This window comes from Tamandua tetradactyla, chromosome 2 (genome assembly GCF_023851605.1).
Source record: "Tamandua tetradactyla isolate mTamTet1 chromosome 2, mTamTet1.pri, whole genome shotgun sequence".
Lineage (NCBI taxonomy): Eukaryota > Metazoa > Chordata > Mammalia > Pilosa > Myrmecophagidae > Tamandua > Tamandua tetradactyla.
In genome coordinates this window covers 78,406,400-78,429,389 of record NC_135328.1, presented here as the reverse complement: position 1 = coordinate 78,429,389, position 22,990 = coordinate 78,406,400, and the positions used below count along the sequence as shown (strand labels likewise).

The 22,990-nt window shown below is 36.4% G+C and overlaps 1 protein-coding gene across 2 annotated transcripts in view; it reads left to right on the top strand.

Moving 5' to 3' along the window:
- ADAMTSL1 (ADAMTS like 1) overlaps nucleotides 1-22,990 on the top strand; it is a 998,876-nt gene that overhangs the window by 794,611 nt on the left and 181,275 nt on the right. For both annotated transcript variants that reach the window (XM_077148079.1, XM_077148080.1), the window contains 2 exons: nucleotides 947-1,031; nucleotides 18,078-18,379. In XM_077148079.1, the coding sequence (XP_077004194.1) occupies nucleotides 947-1,031; nucleotides 18,078-18,379 (387 nt within the window). The remainder of the gene's footprint in view (nucleotides 1-946; nucleotides 1,032-18,077; nucleotides 18,380-22,990) is intronic.

The following is a 22,990-nucleotide window of genomic DNA, read 5'->3' as shown; positions in this document are numbered from 1 at the left end:
GTCTGTGGTTAGCTATCAAGAATAAAATCTGGATTTTCACAAGTAAGGAGTGAAATCTGGCTCACTAAATGCCATTAAAATGCCAAATAATTCTGTGGTATGCATATATGGAAACATTTCTTTCATCATTGCAATTCTGGCTATAAAATAGTGATAAAGCTTCACTGGCTCATACCATCAAGGCAAATATGCCTATAAATGACCCTAATAAATATGTCAGAATGGGAATCTTGGCAGTTATTTCTGTAGAAGTTATAACCTCTCTTTCTCCTTTACATTTTTTCCCCCAGGAAGTAATTAGAAAGCTTGTTTTGAATTGTTTATCCAAAATTAGAAAAATAGGTTAAACAAGTCAAATTAACTGCATGGACCCAAAATTGCTAGCTTTGGGGAGGTATCGAATGAGTTGGATATCTAAAACAATATTGTGTGCACTTCAGAGTGTCAGAGTCACGTTTGCTTTTGAAAGTATAGCATATATCACACTTTGCCCAAAAGGCGAAAGAAAAACAAGTTAGAATTTATGAAAGGATCACAATATAATTTATTGTACTTTGTGCCTGTTTTAAAAAGTAATTTTGCCCTATCTTTTCATCAGGAATCAATGCAAAGATACCTCGATGACTCTTTATATCCATATCAAGCTAATGCTCCTAGTTATGACTTTCACAATAAAAAGGTTTCCTTTGCTCTTCAATGTGATTTTAAAAAAAGAGGGGGGCGTGCTAAATAGAGTCTAGTATTTTAAAAATCTTTTTCTTTTATTCTGAATATAATCACCATCATAAGCAGAAATTTACCTGAACAACTTGTTATTATTTGCAATTTTCAACAATTTTGAAAGTACAGCTCAAAACTATGAACTGGTGAGGAAGGAAAGGAATTTCCCTGGAATTTGAATCGGTTCTAACTTCTTCTCTTTTATGTGCATTCATTTAATTCTCAGAGAAACTTCCTGTCGAGGCCAAGCTTCCATGGTACAAACAAGCTCAGGAACTGGAAGAAGGAGCTGTTGTGTCCGAAGAGCCCTCGTAAGTTTTAAAAGCAAACTGTTTTTCTTTTGAAGCTGATTGATTTAAAGAAAGCAGTGGCTCGCTGGTTGTGACTTTCATGGGTTATGAACCAAGTATAAGCATCTTACAAAGGATAAAATGAGGTTTGGGGGCTCTCAAATTAGAGATTTAACAGTTTTGTTTCTTTAAACTTATGATGGGCCTTTAAATACTTTTCAATTTGGCCTGAACTGGGAAAACAGAAGTATAGTGTTTACTCTCTTCTCCAAAATCTAAGTCTCCTCTTTTCTCTTATCAAGGGACCAGGCAAAGTTGAGAAGGCCCAGGCTGCATCTGATGATGCAACATAGATGTGATGAGAAAGTCTGGGCAGCTTTTCATACTCCTTATCTTCCAGCTTTACAGTGTAGCCACTCACAAAAATCGAAGAGTAGGTAAAATGTATCTGAGGCCAAAGTAAGCTTATTAGCTTTACTTTTCCCGTTCTTGCTGGGAATGATAGCAGATGGAGACCCAGGTTTTTGCCCCATTTTATTATGGTCCCATATCTACTCTATTTTACAAAGGCTGCGAAGTTTTTAAGACCAGTAGTCACAAATCTGCTAGATGCTTCAGAAGAAGAAACAAGGAAGAGACAAAGGTTGATTGATTGATAGATTGATGTGTGTGTGTGTGTGTGTGTGTGTGTGTGTGTGTGTGTGTCAATTTCCACCAGAAAACAGATAGATTTATCTACTGCATCATTTTTAAAAATATGAGAGAGCACTTTTTTAAATGTGTTTCATCTTTGACCAAAATTTTTCTCAGGTTGAAGATTGTCTAAATTCAGACATTTACTGTAAGTGCCAGGCTCTTTGCCGGGCGCTGGTGCAGAAGACAAGCTACTCACCCTCTAGGAGCTCACAGCATAATATATAGGATATGAAATGGTTTCCAAATGCTACCCATAGCTTAAATTTTACTGGAGATATAAATAATTAACATTTCCAGTTTATGTATTCAAGTGCAATGTAGAATTTTCTCAGACTCAGCCTGCTTGAATCTAATTCTTATGTGGTTTGCTAGAACACAAATTGTGTTCCTGAATCTCATTCTGAGCAGCAAGAGATTGAAAAAGAGATTCATAATACAGATCTGTCTAAGGACCAGAGGTCATGTGTAAAGAAATGAGATTCAGTCACTTGGTTCACCGAAAAATGGTTCCTATATTATGTTAACACATTTCTTTCTAAAAACATTAATTATTTCTTTACTATGAAGTTACTATAACAACCTTTTGTACTTCTGGAAGAAAAGCAACTAACCACTGCAGAACTTTGGAAGAAAGGAATGGTTCAAGATCACAAGGCTACCTCTAAATGGATATAAGAAGGCTTAAAGTTTTTGTCTCTCTCCTTCCAGCTGCTGGAGAGGAAGTCAGCAGTTCATTTTAGAGGGGCATTAATTCTTTAATCCACTAAGGTCCTATTTAAGATGCAGAAAGATATCCTGTAATTGGAGCTGATTACTCCTTATGTGTATTCTTAGATTAAATATGTTTAAAACCATATATTTATTAGTTTACCTAGATCACCTCTCCAGTCTCCTCGTACACTATGTTATCTCATTTAGTCTGTATGAGCATATTTATATAATAGCATGTCATATTTATATAATATTGCATTATGAGTGATGTGAAGTAGCATAAAGTTGAAATTAAAGCAAAACTTCTTATATCTATAATTAAACAAATCTCCCATTATTAGATACCATTCAAAAGAAAGTTATGAAATAACAAATAAAAAAATAAACAAAATAAGAAAAAAAAAGAAAGTTATAAGTGGAGACTGTCACTTCTGCAGAAGTCTTACATAGACCATGATGAACATATATATACATATATATGTTTATATATATATTTTTTTCGGTGCATTGTGTGGTGGGGGTCACATTTCATTCTTTTTTCCATGTGACTATCCCATTATTGCAGCACCATTTGTTGAATTTTTGTTGTTGTTGATGTTATTTTTGGGAAGCGCACCCGGAGAATCGAACCCAGATCTACCACATGGCAGGTGAGAATTCTACCACTGAACTGCACTTGCACCCCAAACATTTATTTTAATAAGTGTTTTCCACTAAAGGTCTGATTAAGATGCATAATATTTCATTTTAATATTAGTAGTTAATATTAATAAAATCCCTAAAGTAGTTCATCACAGTTTTAGCTATTAAAACTATAGCTATATTTGAGACTATTAAATTATATTCTTAGTTTAGTGGAATTGCCATCTTGGCATAACTAATCTGAATTGGAGTAGATTGTAATTGGAGAGTAAAGGAAATGTGTACTATTATGCTCAGAGCAATAATTATTTTTATATCAAGCTGAAGTAAATGAAAGCCATAGAATAATGTAAGGAAAGGTGTATATTTTCCACATTTTAGTACACTTTACATTTTTAGACCACTGAACCCTAGAAAGGTTCTGTGTCACATTTTTAAAGATTTTTATTGATTTTGAATTTAAAAAAACAATTTTGTATGTTCTGAGTACATTTTTAAACTGCATAGACTAGTCTCTAAATGCATGTAGCAACCTATAATTACTCTCCAAAGTATAATGAAAAAATGGTAGGCTGTCAGCAAGTAATTCCTTCCCCTACCAATGAAACTCAGATTGCTTAAATTAAATGATAATGTTTAGAAGTTGTGGCTGTCACTTCTGAACTGCTAGATGAAATGGGAACAATAGTCCAGAGCTATTATCTCTTGCTTTGGCTCCAGCTAACCTTGGTGAGTTCTGCAGTGAAGCAGCAAATATCAATTATTTCCCCATATGTAAAATGAAAATATTGTCACCAGCTTGTCTCATCAGATAATATAGAAAAACCACTAGCTTAAAGTCTTTAGCATATGGCGATACTGTTATTGAACATTAAATATTTTTAGCAATCCCAAAATGTAAGGAAAAGATTGTGTAGCATTATGGTAAAAAAGATGTTGGGAAGCAACCACTCTAAGATATGTTTAGAAGAAAACTATAATAAAAGACTAAAAACAGAATTGCCAAGAAATAACTAAAACTTCATAGGATGGAAGAATGAGGTGTAGAATGGCTGAAATAAATATGGTGATTGGGGCACATTGGGGTGGTGTTGAGATGCAGCATATAAAGTTCCAATTTCAATTCAGAAATACTTTTAAGACATTGATTTTTTTTTTCCTCAGAAGCAGAGTGGTTTATTTATAATGTATTGATTCATGTGGTACAGAGGTAGGGATGTTGTAATGAGTACATTTTCTTGATATGCAAAAATCAGTTCCTAGTCCACTCATGGAAGTTATACCCAAGAAGCTGATTTTTCACCAGTAGTCATAATTTGCCATGTTATTATCAGGCCTTCCTGACAACCAGCAGCAAGAATTTTTACAAAAGGTACTTTTGTCTCTCTCCATTGAGCAGAACAATGCTAATGAGATCCAACCCCAAACCAAGATTAGATGGACATGGGGCTTCAGGCAATGAAGCTGATCAAGCACAGACAATGTTACAAATAAACACAATAAAGCAGCTTGCTTCAGAGGATGCCCATGCTACCCAATTAACACAGAAGGAACTGTGGCTAAAGATAGACTTTTACAAATAATAAGATTCCAATAGAGTCCCATTTTCCTGAGGGGAATATCAGTACCATCTTAGCACTAGAAAAGGAAGATGGAAAAAGTTATTGATCTAATTCTCTTCTGCTGTGATTTGAAATGTGTCTGTCTGAACTTGCCTCCAGCAGATGACAGTGTTTTTAGATTTAGGACACATCACTTAAATGCCAGATTGAGCCCATCTGGTTGCTTCTGCTGAAAAATATATGGGACTAACTTTCCTAGATATTTTTTTAAACCCTCAAGATTTTACTTTTATATGATGGAGGATCAGAACTACAATATGGCAGTACAATTGTATTTGTTTATCATGTAGAAACTAAATTGTGGCTTTAGATTTCCCTTCTCTAATTTTTATACCTTACTTGAAGCCTTTGTTGAGATGTGTGCATAAATATCACTACCGCCTCCTGGATAGCTTATTTTCTTAAGGAAAAATGATACTATGGTCATCTCTAGGACATTGAGAGACAACTTTTCTCCTGTGCGGAGCAGGAAGTTATTCAGCTGGCCTTCTCAAAAAGCCTGTTCTGACTTGGAATAGGAAGGAAATCATTCATTTCCTTAACTCCTTCAGGCCACCAACCAAGAATGTCCAGAAAGGTATAATTTGCTAAGTGATACAGAATTAAGAAAAAGGTATAGCCTGGATACTCCACGTGCTCTACCCTTTTCTTTTCAGACTTTCTGCTTTACTGAAATAAGGCATTCCAGGCAGAGATGGTGAGGACTAATTGGCTCCTCCCAGATTTATTTCAGTTGAGTTCTTCTTGGATGGCTGAGAACAGACAACAGGAGATGTATGAGTCTTTTACACCCTACATCACTAGTTCAGCCTTTCTAACCAGGCATCCCTCCATCAAACAGCTGGCACTCACCAGATGGAAACCCTTATCAATTGGCCATCCCCTCGAAGGTAGTACTGAGTGGTCCTCTGTGCCTTGATCATGCATTTTTTAAAAATCTTGAGTTATTAGATTTTCAGTAAATGGCTATACTGCGTGGTTAGGAGAACGGTTTTGTGTTTTAACACAATACCCAGACCTTAAATGTATCATCATAAATAATCTCAGTGTGAGCCTAAAAAAAAGAAGAAGAAGGAAGGCAAGCAAACAGAGGTCAGCAGTAATATCTGGAGGCCAGATGGCATCAGCAAAATGATGGGGTTGATTCATTAAGAAGCAAAAGGAAATTCCTGGCATGCATCTGTGTGGACAGAACCCACAAGGAATTAGTTACAGAAATAAAAGCCAATGAGAGTCACTGTGGTGATATTATAGTCATTAAATGCCTTGTTTACCTTGTTGAAAATAGTATATAAATATATAATATTTAAACATTTGTTTACATTAGTCCATATTTATACCCACTAAGTTGCTGAGAGTGTAATGGCTTACCTCAGTGGTTAAGAATGTGAATTATATACATTTTTTAAAAGTGGATAGAAATGTCAATTAATTGTGTGACATGTATTTTTATATTTTCCCCTAAAGAATAATTAGTGATGGATCAAACATCAGTAATGGATCCAAGTAGTGTTGCTAATTATACCTGCAATGAAAGGTGTCTGAATTACATTTTCTTCATTAATCACAGGCCACAGAAAGTAAAAGAGAATATCTTGGGTAGAAACAAATATATTTCTTAAGAATCAAGGGTCAGCTCACCTAACATCTAGAAATCTAAACACTATTTGCATCCAGTGAAATGCATATTCATGCAGAACAAGCTCAAGCATTAAAATTATAGGCGCATAGCAGAGTTGAAACCTTATACTGGCTACACTGATTCATCCCTTATCCTAGCAAAAGTCTTAACCTCTCTTACTTCCAACCCCATACCTTTCAGCCTCCTCCCCGTCTATCCAAATCATCATCTTCATCCTTTGTATCATCTGCAGCAGCAAATACAATGCTTAATATAAACTCTCTGGTTGATTATGGTTTTTAGATGCCTTGGAGAGTCACTGGATCTGCTAATTGTTCACACCCTCTAAAGAAAGAAGCTAAATACCCTCATAAATCACCTACTCCATGCCATGCTTTATGCCAGGTGCAAGTATTGCAAATATAAACCTAAATGCCCTTGCATTCAAGAAACCTTAAATGAGAGAAGGATGTAATACCCTGAAAGAGATGGATGGGGTGTTGATATGAACTGATGTTTGGCAGATTATGGTAGAATTTATTTGAATCTGGCCTTAACTCCAAAGCTAATCCTTGGGAAAAATTATTGGATCTTTTAAATAGCAAATTATAGCATCATTATATGCACTAAGTGATTCCTACTTATATATGAAAAATAGACTATAGAAACCATAGATAATTTCCTAAAATTTGAATTTCTTTTTAGATACATCATGCTGACAACTGTGTGAGTTGGTGAGGGGTGAGTCTGTGTATGTGTGTGCTCTACGAAGTTACAGCTCTGCTAGGATCAAAGTAAAAAGTAATTTAATTATTGGTCATACCAGTATATAGAGCAACTAGTACACCATGGTTAAAAGCTTGGGCTCTATTTGATTCTTGAAGAAGTTTGTGTATATATAGATCTTTTACACTGTGACTGTGTGATTGTGAAAGCCTTGTGTCTGATGCTCCTTTTATCCAGGGTATAAATAAGTCTTAAATAAATAATAGGGGAAGATACAGGTTAAAATTGGGCACATTGAAATACTGAGGGTCAGTGAGAGGGAGGGGTAAGGGATACGGGATGTATGAGGTTTTTTTTTCTTTTTATTTCTTTTTCTGGAGTGATGCAAATGTTCTAAAAATGATCATGGTGAAGAATGCACAACTATGTGATGATATTGTGAGTCACTGATTGTATAATATGGTTAGACTGTATGTGTGTGGGTATTTCTCAATAAAAATATTAAAATAGATAAATAAAGGTACAAAGCATGAAGAAGGAAAGTTTGAACTCTAGCGGCAGACGGCCTGGGTATGAATCTTTGGCTGCCCTTTAACAGCAGGGGACCCGGAGCAAATCATTTAACCCTGTGTACCTCAAACTCCTCATTTGTGAAATGGGGTTATTGTGAGAATGTATGTAGAGTTCCTGAAATACAGAAAGTGTTAACTATGGTCATGATTGGACCTTTCCCAGCATCTTTCATCTTCTAGAGATCCTTTAAGAGAGTTAAGATGGTCATTACCAGTGGAGAAATTGAGGCAGATATTATATCTGCCTTATACATGTTGCATCTAAAGGTATTTGAGGGTGAATCATTTAACCTAAAACTTAGCTAGTGGTTTTCCAGGTGACACCACCTCAATGCGTCACTTCTTTTACACTTCTGAGGTTCTCTGAAGACTCTTACTGGGGAGCACCACACTTCGAATTTAGGACAGGTTTATAAGGAACTGCAAAAATAAGGAAAGTTCAGAAACTATTTGGAGGGAAAAGCATCTTCTCTCAACTTTTAAAATTAAATACTCTTGATCCGCATAGCTTGCTTCCAGCATGCACAGAGACAGCAAAATCTATAGACTCAAAAGAGCAGAGCCATTTTTAGTCGTCATTAGCCTTTACTGCCAACCAAGAAATTCTAAATTTTGGTCAGCGCCTCCTCCCATCCACCACTATTGCTCATTCCGAGGTTACTTTCAGAAAGCTAAGTCTGAACTATGGTTCAGCTGAGCCCTAGAGAGTGACAAAGACAGATTAATGGGATCCTGTGAGCCAAAGTAAAGCATGGACCCTGTCACCACCAATATATGTTAAGTCCATTAAGGTCATTTTTAATGAACTGAACTTTTCTTTGGAAAGCTTTGCCAAACTTGTTGAATTAAGGGAAAGAAACCTTTATAAAATTGCAATATAAACTAATTTCACTCTACGTGAAGAAGAAATGGTTCATGAAAAGTATTCTGAGTTTATAGTATTTTAGTTTTTTATCAAAGCCAAGGAAAATGCTTTGCATTAAAAACTATATTCTAGTATTAAGTTGAAAACTACAAATCCGCTGATAGCATTATAAGCTTAAATGACAGTTTAGTCCCTGAGTCTTGGCTTTTAAAATAATCAGACTAGCCTCAAGGGAAACCAAACTTTTAAATCATGTTCTATTCACATAGGTCAGAAAAGCGAAGTGAGAGAAAAATGGTCTCAGATAAGTGTCCTTACCTTTATTTCCCATTTGTGAAGAGAGTAATTTGGGTTTCTTTGTAGTTAGAGGCCTCTCTTCTCTTTTCCCCAAAACTTTGTTCATGTGAGTTTTAAAGGATTGACAGAAAAAATAGAAGCTCTTTCTGGGTCCCTCTAACCTGGTAAAAATTCCAAAAGCCCAGAGCCTTCACTGTTGAATGGCTGGTGGTATGATAAGGTAATGTTTGACCAGAGAATCATGTATAAATTACTGAAGTCAGCCTCTGGCTGAAAGCTTCTCACAAATTTTTTTCTTCTGTAAAATAGCATTTTTATTGAGATTTAATTGCAGTGTGATGGATAGAGAATCTAATATTGCCTCAGCTATGTGATAAATCAACACCCCATCAAGATGAAACAGGCCAGCACATAGTAAGCACAACTATAATAAATTTAAATGAATAAGTCCACGACAGCTACTAAATTTTGACACAATTATTTTTAAAGACCATAAGAAACAACTATAGCAGAGAAAAGATTTTTGTTTCCTCATGTCAATACCTGCAACTTAGAAGTATGATTTAATTTCTTAGGGTTTTCTAGGCTGTTGCCTCTTTATCCAGCTTGATTTCAGTCATCAAAACCAAAAAGTAACCCAATAAAGTCATTCCTAACATCAACCCTTACTTTTATTTTGTCCATTTGAAAAAATATTTATTGAGTATCTCTTATGTGCCATACTCCATGCTGAGCACTGGAATGTATAGATAAATCGTTAGAAAGAGATAGATAGAGAATTGTATCTACACAGAGATTTGGTCTAGGGAGGGAGAGAGTTTTTACACAAAGATTCACACTCTGATTATCAAAGCCTGATAACTGCTATAAGTAAATGAAGCAGTGCGCGGTGCTCGAAGAGGGTCTGTCAAGGCATTCAATAAGTGTAGGAGTCAGAGAAGTTCTTTTTGAGAGGAGTCGTCTAATCTGAGGCCTGAATAGGAGTTATTCCAAGCTTAAGAAAAGGAAGAAGAATCATCCAGGAAGTGACCCACACATGCCAAACCCTTGAGTCAGGAAAGCATTTTACGCACATTAAAGAATTAAAAGACTCATATTACTGGAGGATTGTAAATGGAGGGAGACTATTGGAGATGAAGATGGAGAAAGGCATAAAGTTTTCCTGGTAGATTGCTGTTGGAAATATCTGTGTCTTGATGTTAACATCTAGAAATTGGCATGAAAATAATGCTGTTAAAATATAATTTTCAAACAGGTAAAATCATGCTCTCACACAAATATAAAATGAACACAGGTCAAAAAATTCTATTTAACTCATAAATTATTGAAGGAAGCAGTAAGATGTTCAAAATAGTTCAGTGAGAATTGCATTTAGGAAAGTTTGTATTTTTTACCAGACAAAATTCATTTGTACTGACATGAACAGAAATAATTTCCATCACTGTAGGCCAGAAACATCTGTATTATCACCAGCCCTCTATAAGGAAACTTCTCTCTTTAGGAGATTACAAAGTGGATTAGCCAATGACAATCAAAAACTCACACTTCCATTGGATTGGACAAACCCCAGGAAGGTCTGCTAGACAATGCTAGCATTTCTTTGAAAGGACCACAAATAATTTCTTTTGTTTCCATTCTGAAATAGGCAAAATTAATTAATTAATGGCTCCTACTAATGTTGTAATGAGTTAATATATGTAAAATGGTTGAAACATCTAAGTAGTAAATGTTAGCTATTATCACCATCATCATATCAGGGGGTGGTAGTGGAGAAACAAGTGAATTTCAGATACATTTTTAGGGAAGAGTTTAGGAATGAGGAATAGTAAGGCATCAAGAATAATTCCTAAATTCCTACTTGAGCAATTGGGTAACCGGTAGAGTCATTTACTCTGAAGGGAACAATTGGAAGAGGAATAGATCGATGAGGGGGAAACCAAGAACTTCATTTTGTACATTTTTAGTAGGAGATGCCTTTGGAATTCAAAATAAAAATGTCAAGCAGAAGAGATAGCAACGTGTAGTGGTTAAGAGACTGGAACCTAACTAGCATGTGACTTATGCTTCAGTTTCCTTATCGTATGTATAAAATGGGAATAATAATAGTCCTTGCACCATAAGGTTATTGTTAAGATTTAGCAACTTCATTCATAAAGCACTTAGAATAATGCCTGGCACATAAGCACTCTATATGTTTTTGATAAATAGATTAATTGCATTAAATTAACATTTACTCCTTTCATAGAGTAAATATGGCTCCCCATCCCAAATCTTACAAAAAAAAATTGGGGTCACAAAAAAGGATCTAGTCAATGGTAGAATGCTCACTTTCCATGTGGGAGACCTGGGTTCGATTCCCAGACATGCACCTAAAAAACAAAACAAAACAAAAAACAAATCTAGACCAGATACTAAAAATTTTGAAGTTGTCAGTCCATTAATGACATTTGAAACCAGGAATAATTGATAAACACATCAAAGACAGCAGAGAACTGAGCCCTGGGGCACATTGCAGTATGCGTTTGAGGAGAGACACACACAGAAAAGGAGACTCAAGGAAATGACCAGAAAAGGGAAGAAAGCCAAGAGAGTTTGATAGCATGTAAGTCAAGAGGAGAAATTAATTCAAGAAGAAAGGCATGGTCAATTGCATTGGGTGCCGAGAACAGGGTAGATGAGGATTGTATTTGTCAGTACTAGCAGACAACGTGAGGCTGAAATTCTCAGAAACTGTGAAATGTCTTCCTAATGATTTTTACTGGAAAAGAAGAGCAACCTCTTCATGAGCAAGTGGGCCCATCATTTAAGACTTCTAAGATCATGGTCTAGAACCATATCAGAGAAAGGCTAGGTCAGAACTGCAAAATTACTTTAATAAAGTGCTCAAACATTAAGGCCCCGTGCTTTGAAAGAACCAGTGGTCTCTGGACTCCGTGGAACATGCAAAGGACACTGATCCCGGGAGCATTTCCTTTCTAACATAAAGTCTCTTTGAAAGGGAAACTTAGTGCTCTTTAACACAGTCAGCATTTCCTCCCCTACTTCTAGCACTGAGCATTTTCTGCAAGAAAGCTATTGAGACATTCTTGCAGAGAGGCCAGCTACATCTCAGAGAACCCAACAGGGCATCATTACCATGAAAAAAAATGAAGTCTGCTACTTGGAAAATGTCACCAAATACAGCTATCGCAATACTGCCTTAGTGTGTTTTGGAACTGGGTTTTTCCCTCAGATCATTACTGATTAGCAGCATTAGGCAGGGGCAGTCAATGAATTTTTTTCAAATAGTTGTATTGGTGGCTGCATCAAAGTTATCTTTTTTATTTTTATTTTTATTTCCAGAACAATTCTAATCTTGGTTATACCTACTGGGATACCTTAATATGCTGAAGGACCCTCACGGACCAGACATGACACTTAAAGATTTGTGGAGCCTCTTAAGTGTGCTGTCAGATGTTTTATGGGATGTTCTCCTGGACACCTTTGAAATATTTTGCTTGGGGACCTTAATATGAGTTGTGAAACTCTCATGAATTATTTGTAGCTCCACACAGTCGCAAGCTAACAAAAGCAGTTGAGAAATATTTTCATAATTCCATGTTCAGATCAAGTATCCTTGATTAAATATGTTTTTTAATAAGTGAAATTCTCATTTATTTGGAGTGATTTAGGTGCAGTTCTAAGTAAACGAGAAGGATGTTTTGGAAGCTTGTTCTCCAAAGACTGTTAATGTTCTAGCTGTATTTTTTAATAACCATGATATTTAAATAATCATTTAAATAATCATAATCATCATTAAAACCTTATAATGATTATTGCCAATACCGAAATCCATTGGGATTATGGATTTTATAAGTAATTCTAAAATTCCTAAAGTGATTCAACTGAAGAATTGCCTTCCCTTACTGACATTCCAAAGGTTTTTGTTTGTTTACTAATTTTGGAGCTTCTTTTTTTAATCTTCCCTTTTAATTTCATTTGGAGACATTAAATAGCTCAAAAATTTTTACATGACATCATCAGAGTTAAAGTGGGAAGTAGACAAAAGTAGAAGTAAAGAAAAGGTCTTTCCTTTTCCCTCTCCCAAGTTTCTTTCCCACCCGGCAGCATTTTCCCCCTTCAATACCCACATGCCTCTTTAGCCCAGTTGCCAAAGCCCGATTTAGGTTTACGTAACTGTTCCTTTTCCTAAATATTTCACTCCATTAATGTTTTAAGGAGTGCCCCAGGGTTAGTTAGAAGAACCAAATTTTCAAAACTAAAGAAGAAAAATAAAAGAAAGGAAGATTGGGTTAAAAGTAAAATGAGGCAGTATGGAACAATTTATTATTACCACTGAAATGTGTGTTTTTTTTTTTTACCTACAAATGATATATTTACATAAAAGATACTTTGATTAATTCAGGATAGAATTTCTTATGCAATATTTTACATTTTCAATATATTATTTTCCAGATCTCTCTGTGGCCACTAATTAAAGGATAAATGCTTTAAAAGAGAAAAATCATGATTCTCATGCAAATATAAGATGAGCACCTATCAAAGATTTTATTTACCTCGTTAATTTTAGTACGTTGTTGCAGCTTATTCAAAGGAAAATTGAAAGAACTGTACATATACAGGCCTATAAGAATGCTGAAATGAATTTACAAATAGATGCAAACTTGGTCTTTCCACAGGGCAACCATCAATTACATTCCACAAAACACGATTAATTTACATTTTTATGGACAAGAATCATTTGGACTATTATCAGTTTTCTGCAATTTACACAGTATTAAAAAAAAAAGCTCAAAGACTGAAATGATACACTAAACAGGACTTCCAGTTGTTTTTAGTCAGTTTCAAAGTCTTTAATAATTTTTCCTTACACTATTCAGTTTATTCTCTAAATATATCATACCATCACTCTCATATACACCTATATACCAAAAAAAGAAGGAAAGAAAATCACAACCCCTACCCCAATAGACTCATATCTCAAAATGTAAGAAAACTGAAAAACTATGCTATAATGTAGTTTGTATTTTGAAACTAGAGTAAAAAACTATTCTTATTTTGAATAAGAATGGAGGAGAGGGGAAAGTAATGGGGGAAAGGAAAAGTTAAATATCTTAGTTATAGACTGTGTGTGTATAAGAGTAGAACCTAACTCTGGCTAATATCTGCAGAGACATGCGACTAATTAGCCAAGAGTTAATTGTTTCTGCTTAACTTTATATTAATAAAGTGATATTTTTATTTTCTAATTTTAGTGCTTGTTTCTGAAGTCCATAATTGTCACTAATGAACTAAGCCACTTGGGTATTTTATAAGTTAATTTGTCACTGTTTTCTAATTCATAGAGAGAACTATGGCAATGACTCTTAAAGCAGATACTTTTGTTAATTCAATAAACAAGTAAGCTCACAAATAGAAGACCAGACTGAATCATAAATCATTCATTTGCTAGTAGTTTTGATCTTTATTTTTTGGAGAACACTAATTGCAGGAATCATATCAGTCACTTCTAAAGTTCAAGCCAATTTTTTAAAGAATAGCACTTATCTAGTCATTCCTTATTGATCTGACAATAGAATTTTAGCAAAAGAATTCTGTTAAACAAATTCTGCGGTTGAAATTACCCAACATACTGCTAAAAAATCTGAGCTCCATTTTAGGTCTCACTTTAAAGGTTCTAACTCAGCAAGTGCTATTCAAGTTGAAGACTTCTGAACACTACATTTCAACTTCCTAGCTCACTTGCTTGCCCTCTCACTGACCTCGCTCACTCCCGCTTGTGGCCAGAATGCTCAAGATAGTAAACAAAGAATGAGGAGATCTAAGGGATGTAGCAAAAAGTGTCATATGAAAAATAGTTGTTATTCATTTGGCCGTTTGCACTATCAGATATTTTTCTTTTGAAATATAATCTCCTGCTTTCAATAAGAGAGAATGTATTATATCATACAGTGTGTGCACCAGAGAAATTAAGATGACTGCCAAAAGACAGCACCACTTATAAACCAAATTGGTTTAATTGGTGTGAACTTGATGAAGACCCTGAGGATAATGGGTTGGGAAATAACCCAGTAAGACAATTTTACATTTGATAAGACTCTCATTTAGGAGACAGAAAGCAGTTCTTGATTGTTTTTGCTATTAACCCCAAGTATCCAGATACTCAAATACATATATATTATGTATCTCCACATATATATGTATAGTATATGTACATATACATACACACATTTTTTACACATACATACGTATTTTTTTTTTCATTTAGACATGCTGCTATAAAATAAAATTTCTATCATTGCGATAAATTCATGGGGTTTCCTTTGCATGCCCTTTCTACTTTCTGTGTTTTTTATCTTCCTGGTCCTGGAAGGAGACCAGATGCCAAGTAATTCACTCATTATAAGCAAGGAGAGCTGAGGGTTTAGTTTGTGCATCATTTATATTTTTGATTTCATCTGGGACTTACTTTGGAATATAAAACACAAAGAAATCGAGTTGGCTACTTTTCATTCCTGTGAGTTGATATATGTGGAGAAAGATGGAAACAGAGACCTAAAATAAGGTTTGGGGAATATCTATGAATTCGATGTTTTTTTGGCATCCCCACCACGTTCTATAGCAGAGGATGACAAACTATGACCTACAGGCCAAGTTCAGCCCCAGATCCACCCTGCCACATTTTGTAAATGAAGTTTATTGGAACGTATCCACACCTATTTTTAAAGAATTGTGTATAGCTGTTTTCGCTATGGAGGCAGAACTGAGTAGTTGTGGCCAAGACAGTATGGCACACAAAGGCTAAAAGATTTTCTATCTCGCCTCTTACTGGAATAATTTACCGACCCCTGTTCTATTGTAATGGTCACTACAAAGGGCAATTATAGGTGACAGAACAATAATCTTTAATGCAAGGGAACGCTAAAAGGGTGTAATTCTTTCTGAAATCTGGTCATCTTTTAAATTTGGAAACAAATCTTGTCACCACATTATTGAAAAATCAGTATTCATAACACCAGTGTCTAAGTTGGTAGGCCTATCATTTGATTTTGGGTTTTTCTCATATACAAAATGGCTTAATATGCATTTCCTTTATAACTGTACCTGTGTTTGTAAAATTCAGTGCTAGTGCATTTGTCAAGGTTATTGTTCCAGGAGCAAGGCCGGTGTGTGTAAATGTGTAATAAGAGGGTTAAAATTATTTTTTAAAAAATTTTTTTTAATTAATTAAAAAAATACAAGAAAGAAACACAAACATTCTTAATATATGATGATTCCGTTCTACATACATAATTAGCAATTCACGATATCATCACATAGTTGCATATTCATCATCATGATCACCTCCTAGAACATTTGCATCAATTCAGAAAAAGAAATAAAAAGACAACAGAAAAATAAAACGAAAACAGAAAAAAAAATTAAACATACCATACCCTCACCCTCCCCTTCATTGATCACCAACATTTCAAACTAAATTTATTTTAACATTTGTTCCCCTTATTATTTATTTCTATTCCATATGTTCTACTCGTCTGTTGGCAAGGTAGATAAAAGGAGCATCAGACACAAGGTTTTCACAATCACACAGTCATATTGTGAACGCCGTATCGTTATACAATCATCGTCAAGAAACATGGCTACTGGAACAGAGCTCTACATTTTCAGGCAGTTCCCTCCAGCCTTTCCATTACGTCTTGGATAACAAGGTGATATCTACTTCATGCGCAAGAACAATGGTTAAAATTATTTTGATGGCAAATTATGGTTTTACATTTCTAAAATGCTCCTATGGGTGGCATTATTTAAAGAGAAAGAGACTTTTTAATCTCTTAGGACACTGCTCCCCCAGGTTCTCTAGGTGCCAAAAGATTGGGTCAAGAATTCAAAACCAAGAGAGGGAGGTGAAATTGTGATGAGAATTTCTTGGAAATAATTCTGGGTGGCCATTCCTCCCTTGTCCGCCTTCCTGACAGGGTTGTGTGGTGACCCTTGTTCTCTCCTAATGGGTGGCTCTGTAGAGGTAACATGGAGCAGACCCTTCTCTGAAGGGCTCCTACCACGCTGCAGAGCTGAGTGTGTGGCTTTGGGGGAAGCCTGGCTCTCCAAGCCCGGTCACCTCTATTCCAGCAGACTCAGTCCCAGGAAATGACTTTGTTGTGTTCCTTCCAGTTTGAAAACTTGGATTGCTTTGCTGTTAGAATTGAAATTTCCCTGAACTAGATATGAACTATTTGCACTTGCTAGAATTTAATGCAATATAACCTTTTTATCAGTGTTTTCCTTTTCTGCCAAGGTTAAGGAGCCAGGTTTACAGTCTTCTTTAGCATGACTCCCTATGAGAAAGCAATAGGATCATGGAAAAATAAAAAATTTTAACCCAAAGTTCCTTGGCCAAATCATTATACTAACTGTCTGAAAATATTAGTAGTTCCTTCTCGGCTCTTTCCCTACGCCACACTCAAGGTTATTACAGTTATAACCATTATTGATGAATGGGATGGGGAGGAACTCTTTTTGGCATTTGGTTATTGTCCTACATTCTAGAGAAACTCAGAGAAAAACAAAGTTCTTACTAATGTGGCTTCCTTGGGGGGAAGAGGATATTGAACAAATTTATATGAATACAGAACCTCCTGTTTACTGTGACATGCCTGTGGATTTAAATTTGTAGCATGGCTTTTCTCTATGATATAAAAAGCACTCAAGTTCAGACTAATTCAAAGAATGTGAGAGGAACAAAACTGCCCCATTCTTGGAAACTTACAAGAAAAACCTCTTTATACCTATAAATAAACCTTGGGAAGCACATTGAACAGAATAGCAAAGAAAGTTACAGAATATGAGAGCGAGTCTAAAAAAAAAAAAAAAATTCTTCCTCAAGTATCTCCAAGGGCTTATTTCGCTATACTTTTTAGTAGCAGTTTCAGGGTCAGTCTGCTATAAGAATAGCCAACCTCTTGCAAGAAGCACAAGTGCTGGGATTTAAAGAGAGAAGAAGCTACTAATTCCCTTTCCTGAAGAGCTACCATTTTGGGTGCAAAGCAAAGAGGAAGCAGGTGGCCTGTGGCTGGAATGCCTTACAGCCGGGAGTTCACATGACGCTCATGAAGAAACCAATCCAGAAACAGTGACCAATGAGCTCATGAACTAAACTGAAGAGCCCATCGCAGGGGCAGGGCAATGGAGCCCTGATCATATCCTGAGTGAGACGCACTGGGCAGTGGCGGCGGGCGGGATGCAGCCCCTCAGAACCCCCGTGGTCTCCTGCCAGGGGCTTCTCATCCTGTCCTCTTGTTTGCTTGCTGGCTGCAGGTTCATCCCAGAGGCCTGGTCAGGCTGCACAGTTACCTGTGGCATGGGAACCCAGGTGCGAGTGGTCAGGTGCCAGGTGCTCCTGTCTTTCTCTCAGTCCGTGGCTGACCTGCCTGTTGATGAATGTGAAGGGCCCAAGCCGGCATCCCAGCGTGCCTGTTACGCAGGACCGTGCAACGGGGACATTCCTGAGCTAAACCCAGAGGAGGCAGGTGGTCTCTTCGGTGGCCTGCAGGATTTTGACGAGCTCTATGACTGGGCGTATGAGGGCTTCACCGAGTGCTCCGAATCATGCGGAGGAGGTAAGAAGGGGAGCTCTGGCTCAGATCCCTGCCATCTTTTCCTTCTTCCTGGGTATCTCCTTTCTCTGTAGGCAACTGGGTCATGTGACTGCTTCTATTCCAAGAATGGTAAGCAAGGGGAGGAGGGGAGGAAGCCATTCCAAATATTAAGCATATTGAATGAAACACAGATGTATTTCTTTTTTGGCTTGATTGTCTGTAAGACTGTCAGCTGTGAGTGGCCAGCACAGCTAATGCTTTTACTTTCAGTTGTCATTTTGATGTTTTGCAATATATCCTAGTGTATCTGACAGAAAAACAGTTGACACTACCTGGCAATGCTCAACATTTAGTTGAGAGCATTAGTGCTTCTGCCCGTGGTATGAGCTAAGACCCAAGATGTCAAAACATTCTGCTATGCCCAAGGAAAAGTTATAGTCCCTCTAGTTTACTCAGCCAATTTCCCAAAGTAATATCTATTTATACAAAGGAAAAAGTTATATAAAGTAATCATGCACACTGTGGTTTCCTGGAGCTGGAAAGGAGTTTAAATACCAAAGTATGACCCAATCCCCATTTTACAGATGAGGAAACTGAGATGTAAAGGAAAAACTGAGTGGTTCGTTCTAGATCACACAGCTGGTGAGTGACAGATCTGGGACCAGGACAGAGCTTTTATTTCTCTGCCTGGAGAAATATCAAACTTTCTTTAAGTACTTAGAGAATTCCTGAAGCTCCTTCTTATGAATATTATCTGGCTATTTCATGCATATGACCCAGTTCTCTTAGGAACATTCCATGGTGATTTAACGACAGAGTCACTGATTCTTTATTTCAGGTGTTATGAATGGGATTGGAATAGGGGAGGAAGACATTTAAATCAACATTGAAATCTGAAAGATCACAATCTTTCTTTCCACTATAAAAAAAAAAATACAACATTACAGTCATATTGCCACTGTCTCCCACTTCTCCTCTCAAAAGAGATCTTGTTAAGGTGAGGAAATGCTGGCTGATTTCTTGCCAAATCCCTCTAACTGGCTAAGCATGACCCCTTTTGGCATGTTAAAATTCTACATTTCCGTCAACGTTTCTCACTTAGCTGGTATAAAAAAGTACTCAATTATTTCCCAAAACTGTTTTCTAAGCCATGGCAGTTTGGAAACTCAGAAGCATCTTTTGACATTAGTAAGACCGTAAGAACAAATGTGCCCAACTTGTTCACATGTAATTGAGAAAGAAGGAATAGTGGAACAAGTACTAGCAAGGAATCAGCGTCCTTTATCATGTCTTTCAGTAAGCATTTAATTGTCCTGATCTTGAGGATCTTGTTTGTTTCTAAATCCTGCAATTTCAAACCCTGGAATTCAGAAGTGTTCTGATAGAGAACCCTGGTGTTTTAAAACCTAAATTATTCCAACTGATTCTGGAAGACAGTTTTCTGGAACACTGCTAATGTACTGTGTTCATAAGGTATTCCTCACTCATTTTGAGGACTTTTTTTTCTTTTCATGCTTAATGAGGGAGAACTTTTAAATGAGCTTTGCTGATCTCTGAGCCCTGGCAGAGGCTCAAGGGTCAGATCAGACAGAAAGCCAGAAGCCAATGGCCACAGTTGCTTCTTTACAATTTCATGACTGACTCAAGAGTTCAGGTGGTTTTCTAGTTATCCCCAATTTCCATGATCACCTGACTTGAATGATGATTATATCTAGTCTAAAACAAGTGTGCTTTACAGAAAAAAAATTATTTATTGTCTCTCAGTTATGGTTCTCAGTTACAAGTCAAGCCTGGAACTTTATGAACAGATGGAAAAAATAGGTGCAGTGACAATAGGTAAACAACCAGATACCTTTATCTTCAAGTTTCTAACCATTCTACTGGCCAACTAGGAGTAAAAGACTCAAAGTGCAGAGTACATGAGGAGTGGATATGATTTAAAATGTTTTCAGAATATATTGATTTAGAAATAAGATCTGGTGTTTGATATATAGTTGATCTCTGCCTATAGTAACTGAGGGTCTTTGTACAATATAAATTATACATCCTTTATATTCAAGGCAGGGTAAAGTTACTGAAATGTCTTTGGTCTTTAACTGTCAACAACTGAGCACACGTACCTTCAGTTATATCATTGTGCCAAGGTTATGCCTAAAATGTTAGATTGAAAATTCCAAAGTGGTGAAAATATGCTTGGATCATATGGTCCATATGATGCTGATATAAACTAAAAATTTATTTCACTATATGGGACATGTATATGTTCAAGTTGTTTGACAGTGACATTTTGTTGTATTATCAACTTTGATCTTTCACCAAATTATAGCACACTAAGTTATATACACTTTTAATCATGCTTGTTGAAGCCAACCAAAAATGTGCATGATTAACAAATACATTTTAAATCAATTTGGGGTTGTAAGGTAGGTCATGCTAATTTTATTGTTTTTGTAATCTCAAGAGATGAAATTGGATAGATACAAGAGTAACCTTTCACCTGGCAGAGGTAGAACCAGAAGGAACCAGTTAGTAATTTATTTTGTAGTTAGTGCCTGCTTTTCCCTGAACTGTCATCAAATATCATATAACAATTGTGCTATTGTGGAAGATATAAATACTGAAAATCCCATTTTCTGAAAGGTTGAAAGTGAGCCTAACCTGTTCGGATTTGTGTCCTGTGTCCCACCATCACCGACTTGTTATATTTTAATTTTCCATATGTGAACTGATAGGTGTGGTCAAGGAGAGCAGTTTTGAACCTGAACAATTCTATTGGTTTGAACTTCTAGATTCAAATCAACATTAAAATCTAACTGAGGGAAAACTTGAAATTGACTTCAGCAAAAATGGAAGGTGATGTCTTGTACTTGTTGCTCCCTTTCCTGTATGAATCTTCTCTCCTTTTGCATCTATCAAGGAAGGAAAGCTGAGGATCATAAAACACCATACTTAAACATGTGGTTGATTTAACATGTCCTTCTGTGTGCGTATATTAACCCATTTGGAAAGAACGCGGTTTTGAGTTAACATCTCACAGCCATGTCTGACTACCTTCAGCCAAGTATATCATAGACTCGGATGGAATCCTCACATTTCTTCCCTCTTCCAACTTCCCCCTCTTCCCATTGGGCAGCTCTCTCACTTAATATTTCTTTCCTCCTAGCATCCCTTTCCTACTGCCCCTTAGCCTAAATTGCATTCTGTGCTTAAAAGGCCCTACCCTGTAGGCATTTTGTTCCTTCATTCCACAAAAATGTATTGTTTTTTTTACCACAGGGCTGGTCCCAGATACCCCTTAATTATGACAAAATTCTGCCTTAGTTCCCCATTCCACCCCCACCCTAAGCCCCACCTTAGAAAGTTGACCCCACTGGCCCTTATGACAATGGACATTTATTGCAGGGTGGCTGAGGCCTAGTACACTGTTTTGTAATAAATTGAATTCTAGTTTAGTTACTCTAGAATGCTTCTTAAATTATTAACCCTCCAATCTCAGCACTTAACCATCCCAAAGGTGATGTTTTGTCTTTGAGTCACGATTGCTAGTTTAGGGAAATATAAATTTATGTTCTACATATCTAAGAGAGAAGATTACTAACATTCTTTTAGAAACCTTAGCTGTTACACTGATTCCTTGCCGTCTTAAAAGAGCCTGAATTCTTTAAACAAAAGTTCACAAATAAAATGGAAATTGGTTGCATCACACAAACACACACACACACACACACACACACACACGTGTACATGAGAGAAACACCTGAAGCAGACACTATCGAGTGAAGCACACATGAGCCCTGTGGTCACTTCCTGCCTCAGGATGGTCAACCCAGTTTCTTAAGGTTTCAGAGGTTAATAGCTGAATGAAATAAAAATATATTTTATATTATAGAAAATCATCTAGATTCTCTTGGATACACCCAACTAGGCAAATGAATTGAAAACTTGGTTTCAAATGCAACCACAATTCTAGATTCAGTATGGAATTGTTGGATACATCCAGTGGCTTGTCACCATTACCTTCATACCAGCAGACCCTTATAGTGGGGAGTATCAGTGATGATAGCAACAACTTCTTGTGAATTGCTTTGCTGTAGCCATGAATTCCAAATGGCTCATCTCAGCTGTAGCCAAAATAACACCCTGCAGTCAGCATTATAGAATATAATGGAGTAATTTGAGTGCCTGGTGTAAATCTCAAGTGCTCCACCCTGAATCAGCCGTGGTATATTTAAATTAAAAATTGAAACTTATTTTAAAAACTTAGCAATGGGATTTAAAGAATAAAAGGTGCCATCTTGGCCACAGGTTGAATATTGTGACTGATATACACTGATGAAAAAAATATTTGATTTCTTAAAACTTACTAGGAAGGGAAAGAGGCAATTCAGGTTCTAGCTTTAAAATGTCACTTTTTAAGTGACTATCTTGCTGCGTGACCCATCTAAGTCAGTATAACATCACCCTAGGAAGCAGTAGCTTTTTGACTGGGGTGATGACTTCTTGGGAGGAAATAGGGTAGATGGGAGGAACAAAACAACAAGGCTAACAAGTAATGCATCCGTGGCACCATATTAGGACTTTTTGATGAAGCAATATAAGAAATACAAACAAGGAAATGCATAGCGAATTATA